General features: G+C 45.0%; 1 protein-coding gene across 1 annotated transcript in view; it reads left to right on the top strand.

Annotated features, from left to right (window-relative positions):
* The first annotated feature begins 665 nt into the window (after positions 1-665).
* Positions 666-14,972, top strand: part of LOC145346462 (cytosolic non-specific dipeptidase-like) — a 45,258-nt gene continuing 30,951 nt past the window's right edge. The window contains exons 1-3 of the mRNA XM_080193764.1: positions 666-786; positions 4,985-5,128; positions 6,140-6,302. Coding sequence (XP_080049890.1) covers positions 727-786; positions 4,985-5,128; positions 6,140-6,302 — 367 coding nt within the window. The 5' untranslated portion in view covers positions 666-726. The remainder of the gene's footprint in view (positions 787-4,984; positions 5,129-6,139; positions 6,303-14,972) is intronic.

Raw genomic sequence — 14,972 nt, 5'->3', positions numbered from 1 at the left:
CAGCATGCAGCAGTAACAATTAAATATTAGCAATAAATGGTTCACATTTAAATATCTAAGTCTCAAGATCTCATCACTGAGAGAAGAAATGAACCCATAATGCAACAAGTTGCCCTCATACGATGGCACCATAATAAAACATATAAGAAACATAAGAAATAGGAGTAGGCCACCTAGCCCTTTGAACCTGCCCCACCATTCAATTTAGTACTGATCTGAAGTGGATCAGTTCCACTTTCCCGCTTTCTCCCCATAACCCTTAATTCCCTTGTCTGTCAAAAACCCATGACTTAAATATATTTAGTGAGGTAGCCTCCACCACTCCAAAACAAATTCCGCCTCTGCACTAGAGCACACCCTTTAAAAGAAAGGGGGCCAGATTCTCCAACCTTACCCACAGCTGGGATTCTCCAGTCCCGCTGCAGTGAACAGAGATTTGGCCGAGCGCCAAATTCTCCGTCCTTGCTGTCAGCGGTGGCAGGATGTGCCTGGTTATACATGGCTGACATTGCAAATTTTTGACCAGAATTTTTTATTTAAAGATGTGACAAGGGGCAAATTAGCTCAATTACAACATGTCTTAATTCAAGGCCATGCAATGGTTGCAGATTTGGGTGGGTGGAGCTTCATGTTCAGCCTTTATAAACAGAAGATGCTGAATCCAGTTGGCATTACTCAGTACAATTCTCCTTTCAGAGCTCCAGCTGCAGTCTGCTAACCAGAGCGATGTCATACCTTCCCAAACTTTTCCAGCACATCGATGACAATCAGGACTTATACATCAAAGTAAGTTTTAACTGTTACTAATTCTTTACTATTTCTACAAATACATTTTATGTTGCAGTTTAAACAAATTTCAGAGCGTTAATGATCTGGGGAGAAAAAGAATGTTGCAGTATTGGAGCCGAACGTTTGATCAGTTGATCGCAAGTGACTGCTGGGAGTGAACTGGCCAGAGAAAGTGTTTGTGCAGTTTAATAGAGGAATCCTTGTCCTTTTTGAGAAGTTTAGTTCAGTGTCGGCACATAAGTGGGGCAATCTGGGCCCACTACCTTCTTATAATTGTAGAACAGACAACTTCATAATAATCTGTTTTAAATAAACCTTTTGCACTAGCTCATAGTCCAAAGTTACTTCCAATTGAGAAGACCGTGTGATCACTACCATAGTGCCAGGAGGCAGCAGGGCAAGATTTAGGGTGGAATTTTCCAATCCTGTCAGTGACAGCAATCCTGGAAGGCTGAGATATTAAATTTGACATGATGAAGAAAGTCTGTTTACGGCCAGTCGGAAATTAGTTTGGAATTTTATTTTCTTGTCTTTGGTGGGTTAAAGGCAGGGTGAGTTTCCCATTGATCTCTGCAAGGAACCATGTTTGGATTCATTTGTATCTCATGAATGCTCATTAAACACCAACACGTTGGAATTTTTCTTCCAATTTAAGAGCTGGTGGATAACTAGAACAGCCTTTTTTATGACTATATGAGTGACGTGCACGTAGCGAGCTTCACTTCATAAATTATTCAGAGACACATCGATGCCTTTACCAGCATTACTGAAAGGTCTCCAGTGCTTATGTCTAAAACTGTGCCAAGGCTGCATAAGGGAGGAAATACTAGCAGGGAGGGCAAAGACTGGGAGAGGACTCGAGGAAGGTGGAACACAAGAGACTATCTTGAGGCTGAGACCACATTGTCAGGACGTTTGGAAAGACTATCCTAGGGCAGCGCAGGCCATATTAGAGGACTGGAAGGCATGCACCTGAGACCATTTTAATCTTACCAGGATGAACTAAGCATCTTCTGGAATCATTTTAAAGGCAGCAAGTCATCATACTGGAATTCTTGCAACCTGACATTCTTCAAAACTCCACCACTCGCACAAGGGCATAGATTGTTTCTATTGCCTGTCTTCTCATCCAGTCTATTGTCCAGATATGAACAATGATATTAGAGTTGCCATTCGGAGTTGAGAGGCATGTCAAGGACACATGCCAAGTCAGCACAAAGAACCTCAGATTCTGCATGAAGTTTCTACTCATCCCTGGTCTGAAATCCATATCCGGTCTCTTTTGACTTCATCGTCATTGACCGCTTTACCAGTGCGTTTGTGAACACACTGAATTAAATCTGGTCTTCTTTCCATGATGGTTTTCCACACTTACTGTAATACAGAAGCTACAGTTTCTTCTTTAGTTGCTGGTATATGTGTTATGCAAAATGCACCTGACCAATTTGGAGAACATATCCAAGTTTGATGTCAGCGAATTCAACTTGTAAATATCTTCCTTTCTCGCTGGGCAGTCTGCTGAATGCATCCGATGCGAGCATGAAGTTAGCTGGCTTGTACCTAATGATTACTCAAATCTTTGAGTAATCATTATCAAACTCGAATCTTTATCATGAGACATTTCACAATCCAAGCTGTTCATCATGCCATACCTGTACATAATCTCGCTGCCACATTCAATAATTGCACAATACCTCAAGCACAGCTGTCGAGCACACTTTAAATGCTAATTTCAGTTTATTTGGTGTGCCTAGAGAGATCATTATGGATAATCGTCCAAAATTAATTGGTAAACCAATTCAGTGTGTGTGCAAGAAGTTGAATATCAATCCTGGTACTTCTTCTCATCACCCAAGATATAATAGCCCAGCTGAATGAATGATTGACACAGTGAAATCCCTAATTTGCAAATGTAGATAGTCAAAGCAAGATCTACACATTACAATGTTATATCTGAGAGCAACAACTTGAATCACAACCATTCCATCAGCAGCAGAATTGATGTTCAGTAGACCAGTGTGTCGCAATTTACCTTACCCATTCTACTCTCCCAGGGACTGGAGAGCAGGAGAATATGATCTATGTGCCTGCTAAAAATGCAGATATAGGATTACCAAGTTTACTGTTGGGAGAACAAGTTTACATCCGGATCCCACAGCAAATACATGGCAACCAGCCAAGGTAACAAGGAAGTTTTGGAACTAAGGTCTTATGCTTATGCAATGTGAGGTCTAACCAGCAATGGTGAAGGAACAGTGCAGATATAGGATTACCAAGTTTACTGTTGGGAGAACAAGTTTACATCCGGATCCCACAGCAAATACATGGCAACCAGCCAAGGTAACAAGGAAGTTTTGGAACTAAGGTCTTATGCTTATGCAATGTGAGGTCTAACCAGCAATGGTGAAGGAACAGTGATATATTTCCAAGTCAGGGTGGTGTGTGGCTTGGAGGGGAATTGCCAGGTTTTGGTGTTCCCATTCATCTGTTACCAGCTTGTCTTTCTAGGTGGTAGTGGTCATGGGTTTGGAAAGTGCTGTCTTAGATTCTTGGCGAGTTCTTGCAGTACGGTTTGTAGATGATACACACTGACGCCATTGTGCATCAGTGATGGGAAAGAGTGAATATTTGGGGATAGCGTGATAATCAAATGGGCTGTTTTATCGTGAGTGATATCAAGCTACTTAAGTGTTGTTGGAGCTACACCCATCCAAGCAATGAACAGTATTCCATCACACTCCTGATTTGTGCCTTGTGAATACAGGCTTTTGGGAGTCAATAGATGAGTTACACTCTACAGGATTCTTTGCCTCTGATCTGTTCTCCTAGCCACAGTATATGGCTACTCCAGTTCAGTTTCTGGATAATGCTAACTCCCAGGATGGTGATAGTGGAGGATTCAGTGATGGTAATGCCATTGAATGTCAAGGGGCAATCTTATGGTAAATGGTTACTTGTGTGGCATGGATGTTACTTGCCACTTTTCAACGTAGGGTTGGATATCACCCAGGTCTTGCTGTATTTGGGCAAGGACTGCTTCAGTATCTGAGCAGTCATGAATACTGTTGAACATTGTGCAGTTATCTGCAAGGATCCCCAGTTCCGACTGTGTGCGGAAGAAGCTGAAGATGGTTGGGCCTGGAAGACGAACCTGAAGAACTCCTGCAGAGATGTTCCACGACAGAAATGATTGAATCCAGCAATCAAGGTATGCTAGGTACGAATGCAACCAGTGCAGACTTTTTTGCCTAATTCCTATTCATCTGAGTTTAGATAGGGCTCATTCTTACCATACTGAGTCAACTGTTGCCCTGACATCTAGGATAATCCACTGTTTAGGAAAATATGTATCTCTTACATTCATTATTACATTAGTGGCTGTGTCACATGTATGAACTCTAGTTTTGGCCACTCCCACACGTGGAATTGTTTTCAGTAATTCAATGCAATTAAACCCTGTCATAATCTTGAAGGCTTTTATCAGGACATGCCTCATTCTTTTTTTTCGAGAAAAGAACCCCAGCATTTTCAATATTTTCCAACAAGTTCTCAATTCTTTTTATCACCATATTTCAACCTTTTCTGCATCCTCTCCAAAGTCTCTTTTTTTTAATATGGAGACCAGAGCTATTCACTGCCCTCCAAGAGTAGTTGAATCAAGGTTTGATATAAATTTAACATCACTTCTCTACTTTTCATTACTGTGTGTCTAGAAATGAACCTCTGTTTTTAGCCTGGAGATTGTGTTGTATGCCTGTGCTGATTTGATTCATGTTAATTCTTTCATACTCCCTTTTAGTTTCTGTGTTGCTCAGTTTTCTCAATAGAATCCTTTTTTATTATTTTAAAACATGCTTAAAACTGCATTTGTGCTGTAATTTCACTGGTTATCCATGGAACCGCAGTCATTCACTAGTTAAGGAGTGTGATCTCCTCCTGCTCCTGTCCCTTGTGTTCTTGTGATACTGGTTAAAATTGTTAGTGTGCCAGAAAAGAAGTAAAAATCCTGGATAATTAAATAGCTACAATGTGGACATAGTGTGTGTGTGGTTGTATAGATCAAATTTATATTGGGGAATGTTTGTAGAAAACAGCCCTCATCCGTTTGATGGCTAATTCACCTTTAACCTGTGGACAAAATCCCAGACGTCAAGGCAGCTTTTTAAATTTAGTTCCCTGTCTCTTGTTTCCATAGCGTCTGGCAGATTGGGTGGCAATTCAGAGTGTCTCAGGATGGCCAGAGAAGAGGGGCGAAACCAGAAGGATGGTGGAATTTGTTGGCAAAGAGATAGAACGACTGGGTGGATCTGTGGAAATGGCTGATATTGGACAACAAACGGTGAGAACCAATTGATCATATTGAAACTCCCTTCAATTTTATACATTTGTCTCTTTCGAATGTTCTTTCCTTTTCTCCTCCTCAGAATGTTGAATCTTGAGACATGGTTTCCTGAGGACTGACAACCCACTTCACATCTTTCGATAACGTGATAGTTTTATTTGTGTAATCAGTTCTTTGGGATTGAACATCTGAAATTACTAATGGGTGCTCTTTGCAATCAAGTTTTACAATCTTCCGCAAATCATAACTTTGATCTCACACAATGTGCTTCGGGACCTCGGGGTCCTTGTGCATGAGTCGCAAAAACCCAGCCTGCAGGTGCAGCAGGTGGTCAGGAAGGCGAATGGGATGCTGGCCTTCATAGCGAGGGGGATTGAATATAAAAGCAGGGAGGTCTTGCTGCAACTGTACAGGGCACTGGTGAGGCCGCAGCTGGAGTACTGTGTGCAGTTTTGGTCGCCGCACCTGCGCAAAGATATTTTGGCCTTGGAGGGAGTGCAGAGGAGGTTTACTAGGCTGATACCGGAGTTGAGGGGGTTGAGCTATGAGGAGAGGCTGAATAAACTAGGCTTGTACTCATTAGAGTTTAGAAGAATGAGGGGAGACCTCATTGAGACATATAAGATGATGAATGGGATGGATAGGATAGAGGTGGAGAGGCTCTTCCCGCTCAGAAAGGACAGTAGGACTAGAGGGCACAGCCTCAAGATAAGGGGGGGGAGCAGTTTAGAACGGAGTTGAGGAGGAACTTCTTCACTCAAAGGGTGGTGAATCTCTGGAATTCTCTGCCCGTTGAAGTGGTGGAGGCTGCCTCGCTAAATATATTTAATTCACGGGTAGATGGGTTTTTGATAGGCGAGGGGATTAAGGGTTATGGGGAGAGGGCGGGAATGTGGAACTGAGCCACGACAGATCAGCCATGATCTTATTGAATGGCGGGGCAGGCTCGAAGGGCTAGATGGCCTACTCCTGCTCCTATTTCTTATGTTCTTATGTTCTTATGTTCAGCTGCCTGATGGAACAAAGATTCCTCTTCCTCCGATCCTATTGGCCACACTCGGCAATGACCCAAAAAAGAAGACATTGTGCATCTATGGTCATCTGGATGTTCAGCCGGCCCAAATTGAGGATGGCTGGGACACTGAGCCCTTCACCCTGGTAGAAAAAGATGGTAAGGAGGTTTTAATTTGTCATTTGTAGTTAATAAGATTCAATTTCTAGCTTGAATTCTAGAATAGTTTTGAAAAGTGGAGGAAAGAAGGACGCAAAAGCAATAACCACCGTCTAGAAGAGCAGTGGGCAAGAGAAATGGTGTGAGAAGCTGTGAGACTGCAAAGAGCAAAGAGAGCTATGGGAAGAGTTTCCAGAGTGGAGGGTGCCGCATAGAGAGCTCCCACAGCAAAGGGAGCAGCATAGCGAGGTCCTAGATCAGAGGGAGCAACATAGAGAGCTCCCAGATTAGGGGGAGCAACCTAGAGAGCTCCCAGATCAGGGGCAGCAGCATTGAGAGTTCCCAGATCAGGGAGAGCAGCCTTAAGAGTTCTCAGGTCAGGGGAGCAACATAGAGAGTTCCCAGATCAGGGGACGCATCATAGAGAGCTCCCAGAGCAGAGGGAGCGTCATAGAGAGCTCCCAGAACAGAGGGAGCGTCATAGAGAGCTCCCAGAGCAGAGGGAGCAGCATAGAGAGTTCCCAGAGCAGAGGGAGCAGCATAGAGAGTTCCCAGAGCAGAGGGAGCGTCATAGAGAGTTCCCAGAGCAGAGGGAGCATCATAGAGAGTTCCCAGAGCAGAGGGAGCGTCATAGAGAGCTCCCAGAACAGAGGGAGCGTCATAGAGAGTTCCCAGAGCAGAGGGAGCGTCATAGAGAGTTCCCAGAGCAGAGGGAGCGTCATAGAGAGTTCCCAGAGCAGAGGGAGCATCATAGAGAGCTCCCAGAACAGAGGGAGCGTCATAGAGAGTTCCCAGAGCAGAGGGAGCGTCATAGAGAGTTCCCAGAGCAGAAGGAGCAGCATAGAGAGCTCCCAGAGCAGAGGGAGCATCATAGAGAGTTCCCAGAGCAGAGGGAGCAGCATAGAGAGTTCCCAGAACAGAGGGAGCGTCATAGAGAGTTCCCAGAGCAGAGGGAGCGTCATAGAGAGTTCCCAGAACAGAGGGAGCATCATAGAGAGTTCCCAGAGCAGAGGGAGCGTCATAGAGAGTTCCCAGAGCAGAGGGAGCATCATAGAGAGTTCCCAGAGCAGAGGGAGCATCATAGAGAGTTCCCAGAGCAGAGGGAGCATCATAGAGAGTTCCCAGAGCAGAGGGAGCATCATAGAGAGTTCCCAGAGCAGAGGGAGCATCATAGAGAGTTCCCAGAACAGAGGGAGCAGCATAGAGAGTTCCCAGAACAGAGGGAGCATCATAGAGAGTTCCCAGAGCAGAGGGAGCAGCATAGAGAGTTCCCAGAACAGAGGGAGCATCATAGAGAGTTCCCAGAGCAGAGGGAGCATCATAGAGAGTTCCCAGATCAGGGGAGCAACATAGAGAGCTTCCAGATCAGGGGGAGGAGAGGAAATAATGGAATGAGTTGTGGGGACAGAGGTAGCAGTGAAGTGAGTTTCCAGAGCAGAAGGAGCTGCGGAGAGTGTACCTGAACTTCCAAAAGGCATTTGATACCCTTCCACACACAGACTTTTGAGAAAAGTTATATGTTGTAGAATAAAAGGGATGGCAGCAACATGAATACAAAATTGGCTGGGTTAGTGGTCAATGAGTGTTTTTTTTGGCTGGGGTAAGGTTTGTAGTGGAGATTCTTAGGTGTAGGTGTAGACAACCTTGCTTTTTTTGGTTTATGTTAATGATTTGGACTTTGGTGTACAGGGAATAATTTCTAAATCTGCAGAGAATATAAAACTTGAAAGCATTTTAAACTGTAAAAAGGACAGCGTAGAACTTCAAAGGGGTGTAACCAAGTTGGTGAAATGGGCAAATAGGTGGCAGGTAAAATTCAGTGTAGAGAATGGTTAGGGTCTGAAATCCATCACCTGAGAGTGTGGTGGAGGTAGGTTCAAATAAGGCATTCAAAAGTGAATTAGATGACTGTTTAAAAAGAATCAAAGTACATATGCTGTAATATGCCTTTTACAGACTGCAGCATGACATCACTAAAAAGGAAGTGTGTCATGCCATCCAGTTTGGTTATGCTTTTGCTTTCAGCAGAGCACACACTCTCTGCAGCCCTGATGTGTCTTCAAGATTTATTGCTTAGTACAACTGTTCCCATGTACCTACCCTTGATAAATGAATCCACATTGTGCAATCTCTTCTTAGTGATTGGTGCTGTTATATCATTAGGAGACCACTTCATGATACATAGCAATGTTACCTTCTAAACAACATGATGCTCAGCCTGGCAGCAAAAGCCAAAGACCTCTTCATTGGCAAATGCAGAGAAAAGGGGATGCACTGTACTTTCTTAAGTTCAGAGTTAGCAGACAGAATTGTTAGTTGGCAATCACACTCATTCCCATGGAAGAATTCCAGAAAGATCTGCCAGGCAAGCCCAAGATGGACATAAGTACAAAGCAATCCACACACGTTGACATTTATATATCCAATTCAATCCAGTCAAAGTCTAATTCAAAGTCTCAACATTCCCAATCCAAGCTGTCAAGACCGGGCTCTCACCTCCTGTCTTGGGCTTGATCTACATGATCCAAGCTGATTGGAGTAGGCATTGCTCCTCCTCCAAGGCTTGATCTCATTTGCATCTTAAGCAAAAGGCCGAGACGCGGCTTTTAAAAATTACTTCAAATGAAGCTGAAATGTAACCTTAAGACTTCAACCAAGTACAGCATGTCAGTACAGCACTTGATCTTAGCCAAAAGGCCGAGAAGAAGCGAATAAATGATTCACATGGAGAACTTAATAATTCTCAAATATAAATAGATCATAGAACACAGAACATTGAACACTACAGCACAAACAGGCCCTTCGGCCCACGAGTTGCGCCAATCACATCAACACCTACCAATCCATAGACCTATCTATAACCCCCAATCCCATTAAATCACATATACTCATCCAGAAGTCTTTTAAAAGACCCCAGCGAGTTCGCCTCCACCACCACTGACGGCAGCCGATTCCATTCAGTCACCACCCTCTGAGTGAAAAACTTACCCCTAACATCACTTCTGTACTTTCCTCCCCGCACCTTAAATCTGTGTCCTCTCGTAGCGACCATTTCAACCCGGGGAAATAGCCTCTGAGAATCCACCCTATCTATTCCTCTCAACATTTTATAAATTTCTATCAGGTCGCCTCTCAACCTTCATCTCTCCAGGGAGAAGAGTCCCAGCTCCCTCAACCTATCTTCATAAGGCATGCCTCCCAATCCAGGCAACATCCTTGTAAATCTCCTCTGTACCCTTCCAATAGCTTCTACGTCCTTCCTATAGTGAGGTGACCAGAACTGCGCACAGTACTCCAAGTGAGGCCTGACAAGGGTCTTATAAAGTTGCAGCATTACCTCCCAACTCCTAAACTCAATGCCTCAATTAATGAAGGCCAGTACACCATGCGCCTTCTTGACCACATCCTCCACCTGCGAGGCCGATTTAAGAGTCCTGTGGACCCGGACCCCAAGATCCTTCTGCTCTTCAACACTACTAAGACTCCTGCCCTTGATAGTGTACTCATTCATCCCATTGGTCCTGCCAAAATGGACGACTACACATTTATCCACGTTGAAATCCATCTGCCACTTCTCCGCCCAGTCCTGCATCCTATTTATGTCCTGCTGCAACTTCTGACATCCTTCCAGACCATCCACAATACCACCGACCTTCGTGTCGTCGGCGAACTTACTAACACATCCCTCCACTTCCTCATCTAGGTCATTTATGAAAATGACAAACAGCAAGGGTCCACTGGTGACTGACCTCCATGCCGAAAAAGACCCATCCACAACCACTCTCTGCCTTCTGCAGGCAAGCCAGTTCTGGATCCACAAGGCCAAAGCCCCTTGGATCCCATGCCCTCTCACCTTCTCAAGAAGTCTTGCATGGGGGACCTAATCAAACGCCTTGCTGAAGTCCATGTACACCACGTCCACTGCACTTCCTTCGTCAATGTGTTCAGTCACATTTTCGAAGAACTCAACTAGGCTCGTAAGGCCCTTGACAAAACCATGCTGACTATTTCTGATCATGCCAAACCTCTCCAAATGTTCGTAAATCTTGTCCCTCAGAAGCCTCTCCATCAGCTTACCAACCACTGAGGTCAGACTCACTGGTCGGTAATTTCCCGGGCTATCTCTGTTCCCTTTCTTGAAAATAGGAACCACATCCGCAATCCTCCAATCTTCCGGAACCTCTCCCGTCTCCATTGACGATGCAAAGATCATCGCCAGGGGCTCTGCAATCACCTCCCTCACCTCCCACAGTAACCTGGGGTACATCCCATCTGGTCCTGGCGACTTATCTATCTTGATAGAATTCAAAAGTTCTAACTCATCCTCTTCCTTAATATCCACATACTCAATCTTTTCCATCTGCTGCAAATCTGTAGCAAAATCTCCCAGATCAGTTTCCACCGTGAACACTGAGGCAAAGTACTCATTTCTTCTGGTTCCACACAGACCTTACCCCCTTCACCTTTTATAGGTCCTATCCCTTCTCTTCTCATCCTTTTACTTTTCACATATTTACAGAAGGCCTTGGGATTCTCCTTAATCTTACCCGCCAAGGCCTTCTCATGACCCCTTCTGGCTCTCCTAATTTCCCTTTTAAGCTCCTTTCTACAATCCTTATACTCCTCAAGATCCTTAACATCTCCTAGCTCCCTGAACCTTTTGTACACCTTCCTTTTCCTCCTGACTAGGTTCACCACAGCCTTCGTGCACCACGGTTCCCGTGACCTACCAAAACCTCCTTGTCTCATCGGAACGTTGTCGTGCAGAGCTCCAGACAAACATTCCTTGAATATCTGCCACCTTCCTTCGGTACTTTTCCCTAAGAACGCCTCCTTCCAGTTTATTTGTCCAATTAACTTCCTGATGTCTTCGTATTTTCCCTTACTCCAGACAAACACCTTCCTAGCCTGCCTGATCCTATCTCGTTCCAATGCAATTGTGAAGGAGATAGAATTATGATCACCATTCCCAAGATGCTCTCCTACCGAGAGATCCGTCACCTGTCCTGGTTCATTCGCCAGTACCAGGTCAAGTACAGCCTCTCCTCTCGTAGGCTTATCCACGTACTGTGTCAGGAAATCTTCCTGAACACACCTAACAAACTCCTCCCCATCCAAACCCTTGGGATATTCCAATCGATGTTTGGGAAATTGAAGTCTCCCATCACGACAACTCTGTTATTAATACATTTCTCCAGAATCTGTTTCCCTATCTGCACCTCAACTTCCCTGTCACTATTGGGCAGCCTATAGAATACACCCAGCAAAGTTTTCGACCCTTTGCTGTTCCTAACTTCCACCCACAGAGACTCTGTAGATAGTCCCTCCACGGCATCCTCCTTCTCTGCAGCCATGACACTGTCCCTGATCAACAGTGCCACTCCACCACCTCTTTTGCCTCCCTCCCTGTCCTTCCTGAAGCATCTGAATCCTGGCACCTGAAGTACCCAGTCCTGTCCTTGAGACACCCAAGTCTCCGTAATGGCCACCACATCACATTCCCAAGCAGCAATCCACGCCCTAAGCTCATCTACCTTATTTACTACACTTCTGGTGTTAAAATAGATACACTTCAGCCCCTCAGTCTGGGCATTTCCCTTCTCCACCCCCTGTCTAACCTCCCTCTCATACCGCCTGCAGTCCTTCCCTACCTGGGAGCGAACCTCCCTGGGAGCTAATCAAGCAAGATCTATATTGCAATGTTATATCTGTGAGTCGCACCTTTAAGTGCAAGTGTTCCATTGCTGCCAGAGCCTTCAAGCAATTCCCCCTCTGGCTCTGCCCCGTTAGCACTACCCAGTGCCTGATGGGCATTGCCAAAGTGTCAGGCTGGAGTTCCAGATGGCACTGCCGAAGATGTACCTCCCTGCCCCCGACCTCCTGGGGGCCCTCGATGGTCTCCTGTTCTACCGGCGAGGCCATCATGTCTGATCCCTGTTGATGAAGAGACCATTCATGATCCTTGCTAGAGAGAACCTTCACCAATGAGACCACAGAGGTAAATGGGCCTGGATGACTGCAGCCCGGGCTCACACGTAATATTTAAATGCTATTTGCTATAGCTTTAAATATTTCAATCAGCCTTGTACCCTTTTCGGGAACAAGGCTGACCCCACCGGATATTTGTTGCTGGTAAGATTGCGAAAGGTGAGAAATTGAGCACGAACCCAATTTTCTCGGCTCTCTTTGCAATCTTAACAGCTCGTCCTGTCCATTGGCTGGTGAGATGAAATAGCAAGGTCACCTCCATAGATTCATCAGTTCTAAACATGAACATGTATTTTAAATTGTTAAACTTACTCCCCCCCACCCCCCGCCACCTTCCAAGTATCTGTAAAAAGAAAGAGGTGTGTTGTAATATGCCTTGAAAAGGATTGCAGCATACTATCACAAGAAAGGACCTATATGCTACTCTCAGCACTTTCTTTAGTCCTTAATGCAACATTAACACTCCCTTTGACTTGTATCCATGACATCGTTGTCAATCTCCTTAGCTCCAACTTATCTCTGACCTTCTATTCTGCTCCACAGTCTCCACCCCCATCTCCCACTATATAATCCATCATATTTCATCTCCTGTTCAGCTCTGAAGAAGAGTCATAATGAAACATTAGCTCTGTTTCCCTCTCCACAGATACTGCCAGACCTGCTGAGGTTACCCAGTACTTTTTGTTTGTATTTCAAATTTCAGCATTGTTTGATCACTGAAAATGCAGGCACTCATTCACCATGGATCTTTTGGTAGAACTCACCGATAAGTGAGAAAGTTTTGCATTTACATCCCATTTCAGAGATTTGAGCACATAATCCAGGCTAACATTTCAGAGGCTAAGTTTTCAGCTTAATTGAGGCCTTTTCTCTGCTTGCAGGTGGATGTTAAAAGATCTTATAGCGTGATCAGAGAACAAAGGAGTACTTCTTGTACTTTCACCAGACTTTAAACCTAAACCAACATCATCATCAAAAGCCTATTTTGTCTGGTCATCACTGCTATTTGTGGGATTGTGCTGTGTGTAAACTGGCTGCAGTGCCAGGCTATGAAACAGGAATAACTGCACTTCATTGTTTTCTGCACTTTAAAGAGCCCTAGGACAATGCCAGCTTTTGTTTACAAAAATTAAGTATTGTATACTGAAAATCAAAATGCTGGAAATATTCAGCAGGTCTAGCAGCATCTGTGGAGTTAACGTTACAGGTTGATGAAGGGTCGCAATCTGAGTTGTTAAGTATTCCTCTTTCCAGAGGTGCTGCAAGACCTGCTGAGTATTTGCAGCATTTTAAGGTTCCTTCTGTTTGTTCTCTGAGTGTGGGTGCCATCGGCAAGGCAGAGTTTATTGTCCATCTTTTCCTGAGGACGCTGAAGTCACACATTGAGTTCGGGATCAGAGTCACACATAGAGTACTTCCCTGAAGCACATTAGTGAATCCAGCTTTCTGATGAAAACTATCTTTATGGATTAGCTCATAAAGTACTCTGTCTACTGAACTCACTTTTAAAACTTGCAGTGAAATTTTTACTCTTGAATCTCAGGTTATGAGGCCAATACCACAAAGGGCATGGGTGAGAACTGGAGTACTGTATACAGTTTTGGTTTCCTGCAAGAAAGGATATAAATGCATTTAAAAGCAATTCAAAAAAAGCTTTACTTGATTTGATACCTGGGATGGGGGGATTATTTCATGAGGAAGGACTGGACAGTTACCTGTGGGGTTTACAAGACTGAGCAACGATCTTATTGAAACACACAAGTCCCTGAGGGGATTTGACAGGATAGACGCTGAAAGGATGTTTCCAATTGTGAGAGAGACTAGAATAAAGGGACACTGTTTAATTCTGGGAACTCTCCCAACCCGCTGCACTGCTCTCGCAATGCTAGAGGGACAGGGCCTGATAGAGGAGACTAGTGGGGATGGGGGGGTTCCTGTTCCCTCTCTGCAGTTGGGATTGTTGGCAGAGGGAGGGAAGGGACTGATCAGGGCTGGCCATTGGAGTGGTCGGGACTGCTGGTTGGGGTTGGGACTGCAGTGGAGGGGATTGGAACTGTGGGGAGGTGTGGGGGTTGTCAATTAAGAAATTGAGACTGAGGGATGTTGGTGTTGGGGACACCGAGGCAGGCCAGGGGTGGTGGAGTATGGTCGGGGCTGACCCGGAGAAGTCAGGGAGGCCATCGGTCAGGGGGTGTGAGGATTGGAGGGGCAGCAATGGGAGGTTGCTATGCTGGCCAGCGATTGAGCAGTATATTGTTTTATTACAAATTATACAGGATGTCCCTCAGATTAAATATTAACTAAAAGCGTGCACATGTGATAAGAACATAAGAAATAGGAGCAGGAGTAGGCCATCTAGCCCTTCGAGCCTGCCCCACCATTCAATAAGATCATGGCTGATCTGAAGTGGCTCAGTTCCACATTCCCGCCCTCTCCCCATAACCCTTAATCCCCTTGCCTACCAAAAACCTATCTACCCATGTCTTAAATATATTTAGCGAGGTAGCCTCCACCACTTCAACGGGCAGAGAATTCCAGACATTCACCACCCTTTGAGTGAAGAAGTCCCTCCTCAACTCCGTTCTAAACTGCCCCCCCTTTATCTTGAGGCTGTGCCCCCTAGTCCTACTGTCCTTTCTGAGCGGGAAGAATCTCTCTACCTCTACCCTATCCATCCCTTTC

The sequence above is a fragment of the Carcharhinus amblyrhynchos genome, chromosome 8 (genome assembly GCF_965287045.1).
Source record: "Carcharhinus amblyrhynchos chromosome 8, sCarAmb.v2.hapA, whole genome shotgun sequence".
Classification (NCBI taxonomy): Eukaryota; Metazoa; Chordata; class Chondrichthyes; order Carcharhiniformes; family Carcharhinidae; genus Carcharhinus; species Carcharhinus amblyrhynchos.
The sequence above is the reverse complement of the archived record's forward strand: the minus strand, read 5'-3'. Positions and strand labels throughout refer to the sequence as shown.